Genomic DNA, 15,331 nt, shown 5'->3' with positions numbered 1-15,331 from the left:
AAAACAGTTGGATCTAGAAAAGAGATTAAGAAAGAAAACCCATTGAGGCTTGGCTCTTGCAGCCAACAGTCAGATTTGTCACAGCAGTTTTGTGTCACTCTCTCCAGCTTGCAGCCAACATTTTGTTCTCCCTGCTTGGCACCACTCCCGCCCTAACCCTGCCCTTCTTCCTCCTGTGTTCTCTCATTGCCCTCATCCCTCCCCTTTCTGTCTCGGCAACGTGACACTGCGCTCTGTCCCTCTCTCGCTTGCCCAGCCCTTCCTCCATCTACTTCTTCACGAAGCTGTCTGCTGCCTGTCCTCATGTCTCCCGCGCCTCCCTGCCCCACCCCCGGCGACGTGGCCCAACCTGCGCAGCAGCAGCTTGGGGTGGTTCTTGCTCTCCAGGTTCTTGTCGATGAGGTCCGAGAGCAGGTGCTTGAGGACGTCGGTGGCATACTCCAGCTTGCCCTGCAGGGCGGTCATGATGAGCGAGGCCACGTTGCCGCGGTCCCTCATGGAGAAGCTGCGCTGCAGCTCCAGCGTGCGGATGAAGGTCAGCAGGAAGACCTTGTTGTTGATGAGCTGGGCGAACATCTTCAGAGCTTTCTCCACGCTCAGCTGTCCGTTCCCTGGGACCTGGGGCACCAGCAAGCAGAGGATTACACGTTTCCACAGTCCTTCCTGGCCAATTGTGTTCTGTGGCATTTTAACTGTTCTTCCCAGATGCAATTATTACCCTTTAATATCAAATATTTCTCATCGCCCTTGTCCATCTTGTTCAGTTTGCCACTTTCTAAAGCATATATTAATTAAATTAAGAATTAATGCTTTTTCCCCATATAAAGATAGAAACATGCTTACTGTTTTCTTCAATCTTTCACTTAAAGCGCAATTTAATAAATTTTCATGTTTCCAGACCTTTTACGACGTGCAGGTGTTCTGCAATTAGTACTGGCTTGATGCTGACCTTCACTTTACATAATGAACGCCAGGTTTGGTAACAGGTTAAATATACCAAGGACAGTGTAAGACAACATTCCTCGGCTGAACTATATTTAACAATTCCGACCACATGTAAATGTGATGTCATCACAAAGAGATAACTTAAACAAGAGAGGTGCTAAAAAAACACAAAGTGGAGTGTGTTGCTCTGAATGAGCAGCCATTCAGAAAGATGTTAACTTAAATGATAACTAAACTAATACTGGGAAATTTGGACATTTCTACTATTTGTTTGTAAGGAGTTGCTAGTTTTAATTTGGCACGGCTGTGTGCTGATGATGTGCCCTCACCTCCAGCTCTCTCAACACAGGGTGGTCTTCGATGCCAGGGAAGAGGACACGCATGGCATAGGTGCGGTAGTCCAGGTAGGGAATGCCTGCTCGGTCTAGGTCACTGGTCAGCTCATTGATGTCTGTCTGCAACTCAGCAAAGGCTGTGGACAGATAGAGAAGAGGTAGGGTGGTTAGGAGATTACACGAGGCACTGTCTAGTGCAGCCGCTAGAGCTGGGAGCTTCTGAGACAATCATATGTTGGAAAGAAAACACTAACAAGTTAATGGTATTTCATCAAACCAGTGCTGGTATTGCATGCAAGGGATCCATGAACCTCAGCAATAGCTTTATTCCATATAGTACAGTCAGCTTCCATGATATGGCTTGGTAAGCTCTTCCAAACACAATCCAGGAACTACAGGAATGAGTTCATGTGTGTTCTGTGTGTGTTCATGTGTGTGTATGTGTGCTGGGAAGGAGCAGTACCGTATCTTACAGAACTCTGTAAGAACTCTGTAATTTAGTAATGTCTTCAGAATGCATTGCAAACTTGTTTCCATTTGTTTGGTTTTAAAGCTTTTTTTAAAGAACATTTAAATCTGCTGTACAAAAATAAAACCAAACAGAGATTAAACATTAAAGTAAATGAGTTTGCTCTTTGAAGTAATGTGGATTTTAAAATTCAATAAAACAAAAAATGCAACTGAACTCTCCTCACTGCAGCAGAAATGCTCACTTAGCTGTGAGCTGATTCTATAGAAATCAACATCTAAGGGTGCTCTACTCTGACAAAGGTGGTGTAGATCTGCCCACAGGATCACACGATTAGACAAACAGAGGGGACAGAATCTAGGTATCTCCCCAAATCCTCCCCACAGGCAACTCACCTGCTCACATCCCATGTTTTAAACATTGCCAGCCTCAAACAGATACCCATAATCTCTATCAGTCTCCAGTTTAACCATCGTCAGAAAACAAAAAAAGCACAAAGAACAAAAATGAAAAGAAACAGACGCATTAGGCTATACCCATGGCCATACTAACTGTTAAGGGCGTCGTTCTGACTGCTCCATTTTTTCCCTGTTGTTGTGTTCCATACATTTGATCACATTCACAAGTCTATACAATATCTATCTACTGTATACTATACATTGCTCTGCTTTTTTCAAGGTTGGGCAAATTTCTTCTACGTGGTTTTTATTAAGCAGAGAAGCCAAGCAGGAACCTAGGAAGAAGGCCGACACAGTTTGATACATCTGCCTGAGCTCTAACTGAGTCCTAGGGGACCAAACCAGGATTAATATCCTCCTGTAAACACTGGCTGGTCGCTATGGATACCACTTCCAAGGCCCAGTGAAATGAGCTGCTCGGGAATCTGAGCGAAAAAAAACGAGGAGAAGACGGCAGGGAAAAAAAAAAGTTATTACAGGTGATACAAATAATCTAGCCCCACTTTTTTTTTGCAAAGCATTAACATCGCAACTCTCGCCTCAGTGGTTTTCTCACATTAACTCTCACCAGCTCTTCCAGGTTTTTTTCTAGTTTTTTTTTTAACTGGATGCTTCTCTTTGAGATGGGGGATTGCAATAGTGGTATTTGGAGACAAAAGCTCAATGATCAACATACTGTACATGGGCAAAGGTCAGGATGTACACAGCAAACATTAGAAAAAGTTCTTTAATCACTTGCACTCAAGAACAAGATCCAATGCACTTAACACGCCTACTGTATGTACTGCAGAACATAAAAATGTAAGAATTAAGTTTCGGCAGTGAGGAGGTCTTACTGACCATCATGCTTGACTAGCTGTGAATTGATGAAAAATATCATCAAGCCAGTGTAACGGAAGAGTTCTTTCCGGACCCTATACGGACGACACAATCCGAAATAGTGAGGAAACACTGGGGAAAAGTCATGCAGGAATACGGGGATGAAGACAGGGGGGCGTGTCCAAAGTGCGCTGGTGCACGGGGGAGGTGTGGCCGAGGCAAACAATCCAAAAGTAATCCATACAGGGAATCCAAAAACACAAGAATAAGTCCATAGCCAGGTGATTCATCCAGGAGATTTAAAACCAGGAACCGGGTTGGAACCAGCAGGGGAAACAGGAACAGGAACAAAGACTTAAAAACATGACGGAGCCAGACGCATCAGGACCTGGGCTCGCACGATGTGGAAATCAGATGCAGAGCCTCGATTGGTGACTGCGTCTGGCTTTTAAAGGGACAGGAAGGAGACAGGAACAAGGGGCAGGTGCGGTGAATAAGACAAACAAGGAAGAGCTGGAGCGCCCTTAAGAGGAGGAGGAGCGATCGTGACAGCCAGTTCTTTATGGATCACAGTGAACCAGTACTGTGAACATGTGATGGTGCTTAAATCCTGGTGGAACAGAAAGGCAGGACATGCTAACTACCTATTGTGTCATATGAGGTGAAGCAAAAAGTATGTGCTTTCACAAACTGCAATAAGGGTTTGCAAAATGCATGTTATGAATCGACCCAGCTAGATATCATGCAGAGGAGAAAAGAGCCAAATTGAAAACAGTTTAATCAGCGCAAATGAGTCATGTCTAATGATCCAACTACACTGGTTCATAAGAATTCATAAGAAACACATAGTCATGTACACCCTGCGCACTCAAGAGAAAACAAAACAAATTCATGCAAGGAAATCTTAATATTGCTAACCAGCACAGATTAACATGGCATAATGCAGTCTGTGTGTGACAATAAAATCAAAATAAGATGTTCTGGCCATTGGTGAGCAGAGCTGTCTTAAATATTGCCTTCCTTTGGTGAAGACTTTCCACTGAGATCTCCAATTTTCTTGTTACATAATTCTAGCTCGTTAGCATAAAAATGAACATCTTTGCCTAGTATAAATTTAGCCCGGCGCACAGCATGGTTGTCAATGCTGTATTAAATCGGACCAGATTTCATTTGCATGCTGCAAAAATTATAACAATGATCCTTTGCACGTTTATATAACATTTTTACCTATTATTAAAAGGAAGCATGTTTAAGGAGGATTTTTATTTTGCAGTTTGGTCCTTTTCAGGTTTTAGAATTTTTATAGTGTCTTATTTGTAAGCTAAAACCCTGTGCTTGATATTTTATCATGATTAAATTTGTACAGACAGACATGGGGTTAAGGTACTATGAAAGTATTTATTTTTCTGCTGTTTTTTTTTTTCTGCAACACTACAGTTTGTGCAATCTGATATGAATTAAACAATACTGAAGTGGGAGTGATCATCAGTGTACTGAAGATACCGATACAGTATGCTTTAATTATTTACACAAAGGGTTTTGGTTCTCTGGTACAAGATGCTCAGCCATTTTGTTGAAACACACTGCCTGGGATTCTTCATTAAAATAAGAATATAACGAGGCTGTAAATAAGAGGCCATTTGACCCATCATTCTTTTTGGGATGTTGGTAGAACATATTTCTCCAAGGATGGCATCTACTGTAAGTTGCTTCTTGAAGGTTCCCACAGAATCAGCTTCATCAACATGACATGTACCATCCGGCAACTTGTTACAGACATCTACTGTACCACAAAATTGTACACAAGTTTCTCCAATTCTCTGTTCTGAATACATATCTTGTAACATCTAGTTGTGCCTTTAAGTTCAATGCTGAGCAGTAAAGCTAGCCATTAGGTTGACTTTGCCATTTCCTTTCAGGAATAGCATATGGGATCAAGTAAAATCCAATAGCAGAATGGAATAATCATATAGATTATCATTGACAGCTCAATGAATAACTTTCCTAAAGTTAAATAGGTTAGAATGCTTCCTCTCTTGTCTTATGTTCTTATGTAATATGCCCTTGTCTCACCTTCTTTGCACTCCAGGGCCACACGGGACTCCAGGTTGTCCATCTGCATCTGCAGCCTCTTGAGGGTGAGGTCGTTCTCGCGGGACTTGCGTTTGTAGGCGATGAGGACAATGATGACGATGATGAGCAGCAGGCCCCCGCCAGCCGCGATGCTGACGATGGCGGGCAAGGTGAGAAGGCTGTCCGAGAGCACGTGCACCGAGCCGGGGGAGACGTGCAGGCCGCCCACCTGGACCTGCGCAAAGACAGAAACAGCCCTCCCTGTAAATACGCTGGGATTGGACTCCCCTCCACCAACAGCAGCCAACAAACTTTTCCTGTTGAATCAGACCTTGGCACTGCACAGCTCTGCAGAACCACTGAACTGCCATTTCCCAGTGCTGCAGGAGTTCCAGAGTACACACAACATCATGAGCCCTGGTGGACCCACAGACCCACACTGTCTGTTGGTTTTTGTTCCAGCTGAGCCCTTAGTTACACATTTTTTTGACAATTATATTGTCATAATAACAATACAATGAATTTAAACTGTGCATTCGCAGCTCTTAAGCATGTGAGAGCTTTAAGCTTTGTAGTTTGTAAGTGAAACAAAATCCCATACTTGTGACTCGAAATGAAATGCAAATATTCAATTGAAGCAACGTCTTACTGTACATCAAATAAGGCTTCAATCACCTAAACCAGCAGGTGTGTGGGTCACCAGGACCAGGAGTGGGAGTGGTGGATTGGGAAAAGAATTGGTAAAGGATCTGTGCTTGCATAGCAACAGGAGACTACGGTTAGCACTGCCGCAGAGGTGGAAAAAATACAAAGGACCATGGAGTAGGTTCTTCAAGGACAGAGAAAAAGACTGAGGAACTGAGATGCCGAGGGATAGAAAGATAGACAGGCAGATAAACTGACCAGCACTTTGTGCTGCCCCGTGAGGTTCGGCGGCTCACAGAGGAGCTGTGTCTCGGAGACGGTGACAGAGCAGGGTGTCTCCCCGATCAGCACTGTGTAGTTCAGCTTGGCACCTCCTGAGGCTGGTGGCACCAGATTCCTGCCCTGGGGGAAGATTAGGATATACACAGAGGGCTGTTACACTGCAGGCATGTTCTGGCTCACCCACAGCACTGTAAAAATAACAAATACTGGATATGAACATGAATACTACTCGTATAAAAATTGTAAAGTAACACATTTTTAATCTTTAATGCTGTTGGCATCCTGTGTGTCTTGGAGACAGAAATCACATCCTTTGGGGTATTCCCAAAATATAATCAACTATCAATTTTACTAGTGTTAGAGGTGTTTTAAAAAAACTTCACCCATAAAAGTATTTTTGCACTTAAACGCAAAAAGGACAAATATGGTTTCGCTATTTCCTGTAATGCCATGGTTGTAACTGTGTTATGACACTTGAGGGCCACAATGTGTTTTTAAGTTACTTTCCATTTACATGATCATTGTGATGAGGGTGATAAAAACCCCATACAGTATATGTAAGCTGCTTTAATTACATATCATAGTGGATCTAGATTAACCAACCTGCTTCTATTGTTCCAACAAATTCTAACCCTGTATAACCCAGTTATGCGTCCTCTATTTACAGAGGCCATTAGGGGTACTGAGATGAACCAAGCACAAGACAGAACGAAGATGGAGGTTAACAAACTGAAAGGATGCACTATTAAATTACCATTGTTTGGAATGTGAGAAGACAGACAGAAAGCCATGACTTAACCTAAGCAGATAAACCAGCTGCCCAGAAATCACAGGGGATGAACACAGCACAAAAACGTAAGGATGGATGTGCACGGGTTTCAATGAACATCTCCTACCTTGAGGATGATGGGGGAGCCAGGCTTCTGCTCCAGGATGCCAGTGACACTGAGGGGCTCAAAGGAAGGGTTAGGGTAGTAGATGAAGTTGGTGTTATTGTAGATAAGGAGCGCCTGGACATTGTTGAAGATGAAGCCAAACTCGTCGGCTCGCTCCACTGCATCAAGACCTGGGCGATACTCTGTGGTGAGGGAGGGGGCCAGACAGGTCATGGTGGTGGAGTTCAGGACTTTACACACCTGGAACAGGAGAAGATGGGAGGAAAGAAGAGTGTCAGAAAGGCTACTGCATACTGGATCGCTTTGTAACGCCACACATTTAATCATAAATATCTTTGTTTTGGAATCACCAGTTGTTTATAACATTGGTTTTAAGCCTCCAACTTCCAAAGGAAGAACTGTGGACACAACCCCTCTGACATTACTAATTCTTACTGCTATCTGTCTTTTAACACAGTACAAACTCCACAATGTGAGCAACCACAGCAGACTGAACCCAATTAAGGGTTGTCACAGGGGAATTCTGGTTCCAGTTATGGCCCAGGGATAAGATGTTTTTATTGATTTTATCTTTGTGATCAGTTCCATTCTTTTTAATATCTATATGTTGCCATTGGGTCAGACACTTTAAAAGCATATCAGTTTGTACACTGATGACACTCAAATGTATGTTTTCACAACACCTGACAACAATCAGGCACCACTCTCTTGTTACACGGCTTAAATGATGTTAATTATTTTTTATATTTTTTGGAACATTGATCATATCACCATGCATTTCCCAATGTGATGTAGAGACGCTAATACCAGTGTTCTTCACAGACTTGATTTTTGTAATGTTGTGCTTGCAGGTGTATCCAAGCATGTTCTTAACAAGTTGCAGCATGTTCAGAACTCATCTGCTGTGTTCTCAGTGAAAATTAAATTGCATAAGCGTATATCACCTGTTTTCAATTCATTTTACTGGCTCCCTGTAGATTTCAGAATAAAATTGAAAAGGCTGCTGTTCACTCCTAAGGACTTTACTTCTAATAACATCAGTGAACTGTCTTTCTATAAACACGCCTGTCGTTCGCACTATCTGCCCCTTTTCCAAGAGCAGTGGTTCCCTGTCCCGCTCCTGGTGACCCACGCACCTGTTAGTTTTTGTTCCAGCAGAGTCCTCAGTGACACAATCATGCCCTTCATTGAGTTAATAATAATAAAAAGATTAATTTGAACTGTTCCCAGCTCATAAGCATTATGGAGCTTTAACATTTGTATTTTGGTAGTGAAATAAAATCCAAAACTAGAAGCTAAATGCAAATATTCAATTGAAGCAACGTCTTAGGTCAAGTAATTGTTCAAATATCCAAGACCAGCAGGTGTGTGTGTCAGGGCCAGGATTGGGAACCACTGTCATATAGCCAGAAAATCAAGTCAGTCTCACTTACAAATATGGTCTTAAAAATTAAAATTTACTATGTAAAAAGTAAATTTAGTGTAATTTATGGTATCAAATTGTATGTGCATGTGTACTAGTGTTTTTGCTTCTGTATTACTTTATTGTATAGCGCCTAGATCCGACTTCCCAAGAAAATCATTATATAAAATAAAGTTAATTACATGGAATATTGTATTTGAAACTTGTCTTGTATACAATGAGACGTTGCTCACTTATAAGTGAATGGATATACACTGTATTGAGAATTGAAAAGAGACACATTTGGTCATTTATATCTTCAGGTGATTGGTTTAACAGCAGAACCATATTCTTCTTTGTCAGACGTCATTAACTGCAGCCTTAATTTCTCACACCGGTCATGAAATCTTGGTAACAAAATAAATCCATTGAAGTTATAGAAAAAAATGACAAATTTTGAATTAAGCACAAAATTGTGAACTTTGTGAAAGTACTGTACTGTATGTAGCTGCATTGTTGCATTCAAGAACCCATGAATTGCAATGCATTGTGGCCCTTTCTGCTCACTAGTTACTGTAATGACTAACCAAATGCGGTGTACTGTAGGAGCGAACAATGTTGTGCAGCAGACATTTCACCTCAGAAATGTTCCAATGTGATCTGAATGCAGACTTAACAAGTAAGTAGTGATTGTCGGCAAAACCATCTCAAAATCAAAAAACGATATTTCCATTGGATTAAAAGATATGTTATTTGCAAGCCTGCTTGTTTACAATGTAATAAGGCCACACCATGTTACTGGAAGTTTTGTTGTCTCATTCTGAATCGCAGAATGTGGCACTGTGCATACCTGGAAATTAAGTCTATTTTGTGATGTAAATTGGAGGTTTTACAAGTTACTGTGTACGTTTTATTTTTTGTGTGATTTGAAATGCACCCATCAGTGCTGATTCTTTCTAAACCCAAAATATAAAAATAGCATCGCAGTTCCCCTTTTAAAGCAGCAGAAAGAGGACAGACATTTTAGATTATCAAATCAGGCAGGTCAACAGTCAGAGGCTGATGTTGATTATACACAGCTTGAAAGTCAGAAAAGCCATGATTTATAAGAAAAATATCAATGTTTAAGTCAATGCAGAGTAAAAACTGGAAATCCAAATACTGTACATAAAATCGAAAGAACGCCCCCCCAAAACACAAAAATGCAAGTTATGCTTGTACTGTACATAGTCTTCTTGAATTTGAATCTCATTAACGTCTGTCACACAATGCATGGAGCGTGAAGACTGCTGTGTTCTCATCATTACCACAGCATGTAAATAAACTGTTTTTAATGTATGCAAAAAAAAGACTCTTCTGCTTTTCAAATGTACTCTAGCCACCCCCCTCAGTGAATAAGCACTCTTCAGACTACGAAGGAGCTTGACACATTCGAGTGGATCTCTTGCCTTCCACACAATCCTTGATAATCTTTATCTTCAAGTCATTCACTTCCACCCCAGATGGACAGCAATGCTGTGGATCTGATTGCTCAATTGCAAATGTGAAATAGGACATATACAAGCTTGAGAAGATCTTACAGCCAGAGCTCAGTGATTTTCTAAATAAAACGTTTTATGAATACAAGGCAAAATTTCCCCAAGGACCTCCTGACAGAGCAGTAATATCAGTGTAAAAATGAAATCGATCGCTCTAATGCACTCAAGTGCAGGGAGTTTTCATTTTTCCCCCTTCCCAGTTTCTCTGGGGAAAAACTTAATTAGAGCTAAATATCTTCAAAGCTCAATAGAGCCGACCTCACCCCTCCCTTCCTCCACATTCTGGTGAAGGGAAACAGAGGGAGGACAATCAATATGAACTCATTAGACCCCAAAACAATGACAAAATTAAAAAGCACAATCACAATGCAGAAGTCATTCTTTGACAGAGTAATGCTCCTAAAAAACTAGGCACATGCATGGAAGTTTAGAATAGAAACTGTAAAACACATGTTTCTACTGGATTTATGGAGATGTTCGCTGTGCTAATTCACTGTGCATAAATTAGGATTTAATTATTAGGAAGCTGTTGCAGCATCTTCCCACAGAGCGTACAGCAAGTTCAGATGAAAGTCATTTCATCCCACAACAAATTTCCATAGTGGTAATACTACGATCAGAGAGTAATTTCTGTGCTGGAAGACGTCAGTGTCAAACACTGGAGTACTATTAGAAAACCGCTAACAATCATGCACTGTAAATGTAGGCTGTAAGAAGTGGAATGGACAAGATGAATAAATGAGAACATGTAATAAATGAGATACACTATGGACTTATATTGCAATATGGTAAAGCTTTATAGTCTTAAATTATATTCCCTTTCTTATACACTGTTGTTTTTAATCTTTTAACCAGGTACTGTAGGTCATTTGACAGCAAGTTACATTTTACAGTGTTGATCTGAAGAGCACTCATTTACTGTATATTGTATAAAATGTTTCTGGAGCAATATGAGTGGAGAGCCTTGTTTTAATGTACAACCGCAGCATTTCTCCCAGGATTTGAATCCATCTGACTCTCCAGAGTCCAGAGCCCTAACCTTCATTGAGAAAACACACCTGTACCACAGTGCATCCTCTCACTCACTGCTGGAAGTTGTTCAACAAGGTACTGCAGTGCCCAGGTTGCACTCTGACAGACTGGACTTGGAGACTTCTTCTGCTAGGAGCTTACAGTAGCTCTGGGGTTACTCACCTACGACTGTGTAAAAGACCTTACACAGAAATAGGAGATAAAATAATTCTAATCAATTTTATTCATTAAACCCAACAGGTAGACACATAGGTTTAATAAAAACTTGAGAGGTTGGGCTATATGATCCAGGTGTCACGGGTTCGAGCCTGGGTTATGTCACTAGTCGACTGTGACTGGGATTCTCTAAGCAGTTGTGTGTAAGGAGCTGGGGGCAGGGTGGGATCAGTCAGCTGGGGATCTCTCAGACCTTGACAAACATGCAGAGCTGTCAGTGAGGAACTGGCTTCTCCTCTTAACAGTGCTAAACCTCCAATATGGGTGTTTGTGTCACTTGTGAGGTCTTGTAAGATGAGTGGCATGAAGGAGGGCAGGTCTACTACTACCACCGCTACAACTCCTACTACTAATAATGATTTATTACCTCCCTTACTAGCAGCAATTAAAGATATTTCTATTGAACTAAAGGAGAATTTGAAAACTTTAAACCAGCTAGACTATATGATGGAGCCGAGCCACGACATCAGGATTAACCCAGTTATTCTAACAAAAAACACCACAGAGGATCTTTAATGAGCAGCTAGTCAGGAACTTGATTTAACTTGGAAATTCCAGTCCAGACGAAAGAGCGCCACCTTCTGGCCAAGCAACAACCTGGCATGGCACACCCTGGAGTTCTCCAATCCCTCTGATCAGATACTGCCCTGCCTTTCTCTCAAGTCTCTCCTATTCTCTCCTTGTGGTGTTGGTGTGTCTTCTCTTTGAAGGTCTTTTAGTACTATTAAACTGAATTAAAAAAAGAAAAACAATATAACCTTCTCCGAAACAGCTTGTTAAACTTTAGCTGTAAGTGTTTTTACTGAACTGATACTCCCATTGCCTAGTGTGTTAAAAAGTTCAATGAAGTGAGGAATGTAAGACCAGCAAATAGGTTTCAGGTAGTTATTTCCAAAATATGGTATTTGGAATAAGTTCTTTAAAAATCCAAGCACAGATGCTTTCACAGTTATGCACCCTATGTTATTTGAAAACTCAACGCACTCCCAAGTTTTCCTAACCCACTCTACCATCTGCTTCGCCATAATTTGATGCTGTAATTTTTTTTAGCAACACACAGTCTTTGCACCAAGTCTTTCTGAGAGTTGTGCTCTGACAGCAGATGTCGGATCTGGAAGGCACACTGCCCGCAAGCAAAGTGCGAACTCAACAGCGAAGATTAATGCTACGTATTTAAACCCAAATTTCAGCAAAAGGAAAACAGGTTACTAAGTCAACAGCACAACTTGTCAGTGCCGAAACACCTTGGAAGTGAGCACATAATATAGTTATGAATAAACTGACATCAAGGGAAAAGCAGAGAGAAGTAATGTCTAGCAATCAAGGTGTAATCCGGTGTTCATTACCATGATCTATGTTGCCTGATACACTGGGCTGTGCAGAAAGAGTTCCTTTTATCACAAGGCACAGTCCTTGAACATGAATGTCTGCTGTAAACCTTGCAGGTTGATGGCAATAAAAATTGGATTATTGTTATACTTATACTGTATATGTGGAGACAAGAGAATCCTTCAGGCCTAATGAGCTTTCCCCTGACCCTCTCAAATTAAAAAAATAAAAGCTCAAATTAACATTTGCATCCATCATGTTTTCAGATTCCTACTTGAAGGGAGAAGGGAGAAGAGAGAAATCCCAAACACTGAGCAGAGTCTCGCTGTTACAGAAGAAGACATCAGCACTGAGCTCTCTTTACTTAAAGTTCTTTGTTTGTTAGAAGTAACTTTAAAGAAAACATATACTGTAGATTAAATCAGAAAAAAACGCTTAGATGCAACCATTAAGCGGAGTTATTACTATAATTCTCCTGGCACTTTCAACTCATAAAAATTGTGTTTTCATACATGTGCCCACAAGTGGATATACAATAGTATACAGATACCTTTTATCTGAAACAAGGTTATTTGCTAATCGATTATGTCTAATAGCGATTAAACCAGTGGTAGCAGTTAAGCAGTTAAGATATTCTTATTTAACTGATGAGGCATTCAGGGTGCCAATACCTACTGGATATTGTGCAGTGTTATAAGACTCATGGCAGATAATATACTGTAAGAATGAATTTACAGATGCTGAAGTTCAGCTGATGAACAGAAAGCCAAATGAACAGAAGTCATTTTAACACATTTCCTGCAACCTATAGCTGTTAAGGTATAGTTGTACTTCACTGTGTTATAATGAATAAGAATGGCACTGTGCTATAGTTACTTGGTAATGCACATTAGTAAAACAAAAGGTACTGTCCTGTGTTGCTGCCAATGAATAATGAACCCTACTGTGCTGCAGTCATTACATACTTGTAATAGGACTGTAGCCAAGGGCTGGTGTGAAGAACTTCAAGTTAAATGGAGAAATGACAGGGTGAAAATCCACATGCTTTTCTTGAAGGAGTGAAAATAGTGAAAAACTGAGAAAACAAAATAAAAACAACAAAAAAAGCAAAATCCTTGAGTTGAAAAAATGTTTTAGCTGAAGTAAGCAAATTAACTTTATCATGACTTTATCTCAAGCAATTTACGGGGATTACAAATACCTACACACTGGGATACCCAAAGTCATCGTTGTATGAAGGAGCCTTGCTCAAGGGAGCAGTAACTGCATCCCTGAAATGCCCAGCCTGCAGGTGAAAAGGCCAGAGCTCTAACAATACATTTCTGCAGCTTTGAGAGATTGTCTTTATAGCTTTGGAAAATCCTGTTAAAAAAACTGATAATGCTGAAACTGTTCACAGAGTTCAGATTATGGTCAGTTTTTCCATCACGCTATTGTTCTGCAGGCTGAGTAGGTAAGTGTATGAAAACACTTTTGAGGAAAAAAAAACATGATCTCTTTGCAATGCTGTCTTTATAGTGCTGTCTCTAAGCGTATAATTTCTAAACTGATTGGACATACATTTCAAGTAAAGTGCTACTGTGGAGTAACTGAACTGAAATACAGCCTCATTCATCTCATTCATCCTAGCACAGCACCTCTAAAAATGATCCTACCAATTTCTTGTAGGACAATACAACTGAACAATTTCCCCTGGCAGAAAAAGAAGGCATTATGCTGAGAATTTAGTAATCATGATTAATGTATCATTACAGACATGTAATAAGTGAAGTGCACGTACAGAGGAATTGTCTCAGACTTTCTTTGTAAAACCCAGGGCGGTACATGTAAAAAGAGAAATGGAACATATGAAAAGCAAACAACAAAACCCAAGGATGATGAAAAAAGTCATTCCCAGACAATTGCAAGAGCTTCCATTAAGCAAGAATACTACTTGGCTATTTTCCTTTTATTTCAGGTGAGAAAAGAAAAATCGAATGAAGGGAATTATAATTGGAAGATTCTCTGTAATCAAATTTTCCGTTCTTCCCTCTGTGGCTCAGAGAGCCTCTGATGCTTCTGAGAAAACGGAGACAACTTTTGTCACAGGCTGGAGGAATAGCAGCTTCTTGTGTGGTGTGGCTTCACTAAAGCCCATTTTCTGTGCACTACAGAGCAAAACACCACAAAGAAAGTGGTCACAGTAATAAATTCACTTCCTTTCAAGCAAACCAGGCACAGCATGTGTGCAAATAGTCCCAGCATAACAGGAGAACAAAAACAAACCAGTAAATAACAAATAACAAACAAACAGACTTCTGTATACTTCTTTTTAGTTCCCCTTTTGCAGAGTATATGAGTGAACTAAAAATAGGACCCTGTTTCAGCACAAATGTCTAGCCACAGTGACTATTGAAAAAATTCTGGTGAAGGATTTGGGATGTGAATTTGACAGAACACGTCTATGCACAAAGACTGCTGCAGAACCTCACAAAGAGAAGTCAAGGCATTGGCCAGACTAGATTAATTCACAGTCAAACCAGAGACATTTTAGTCTAGCATTATTGGGTCTTCTGTATTTTTAATGTGGTAACTGATTTGATTTACACAACCTACACTGGATGCAAGATTTATATGCAATGCTAAATAATTTCCACATGTATATGAGGGTACAGTACTTTGTGTTGGACTGAGAAGTGAGAGCAATGTGAGTCAAGCAGCACTGTTCTACTCTTTCTCTTGCTTGGCAAGTGAGACAAAACACATCCACCTGACCTCTCAGGATCAACGTCAACCCCAATGATACAGATCAAAACACTTGCTCACATCGGATTGAGGGGAACTAAAGCATAACAGATTAAATAAAGTGGTCTCCTAGGTTTGTGCTCACACTAAATATGATTAAAAGGACAA

General features: G+C 40.6%; 1 protein-coding gene across 1 annotated transcript in view; it reads right to left on the bottom strand.

The window, feature by feature from the left end:
• The window catches only part of plxna2 (plexin A2), a 226,167-nt gene that overhangs the window by 32,311 nt on the left and 178,525 nt on the right, over positions 1-15,331 (bottom strand). The window contains exons 18-22 of the mRNA XM_088919992.1: positions 6,923-7,162; positions 6,003-6,146; positions 5,100-5,334; positions 1,275-1,417; positions 350-618 (exon numbers count right to left, since the gene is read on the bottom strand). Coding sequence (XP_088776118.1) covers positions 350-618; positions 1,275-1,417; positions 5,100-5,334; positions 6,003-6,146; positions 6,923-7,162 — 1,031 coding nt within the window. The remainder of the gene's footprint in view (positions 1-349; positions 619-1,274; positions 1,418-5,099; positions 5,335-6,002; positions 6,147-6,922; positions 7,163-15,331) is intronic.

This window comes from Atractosteus spatula, chromosome 7 (assembly GCF_055471065.1).
Source record: "Atractosteus spatula isolate fAtrSpa1 chromosome 7, fAtrSpa1.hap1, whole genome shotgun sequence".
NCBI lineage: Eukaryota > Metazoa > Chordata > Actinopteri > Semionotiformes > Lepisosteidae > Atractosteus > Atractosteus spatula.
This window is presented reverse-complemented; position numbering and strand designations above follow the sequence as displayed.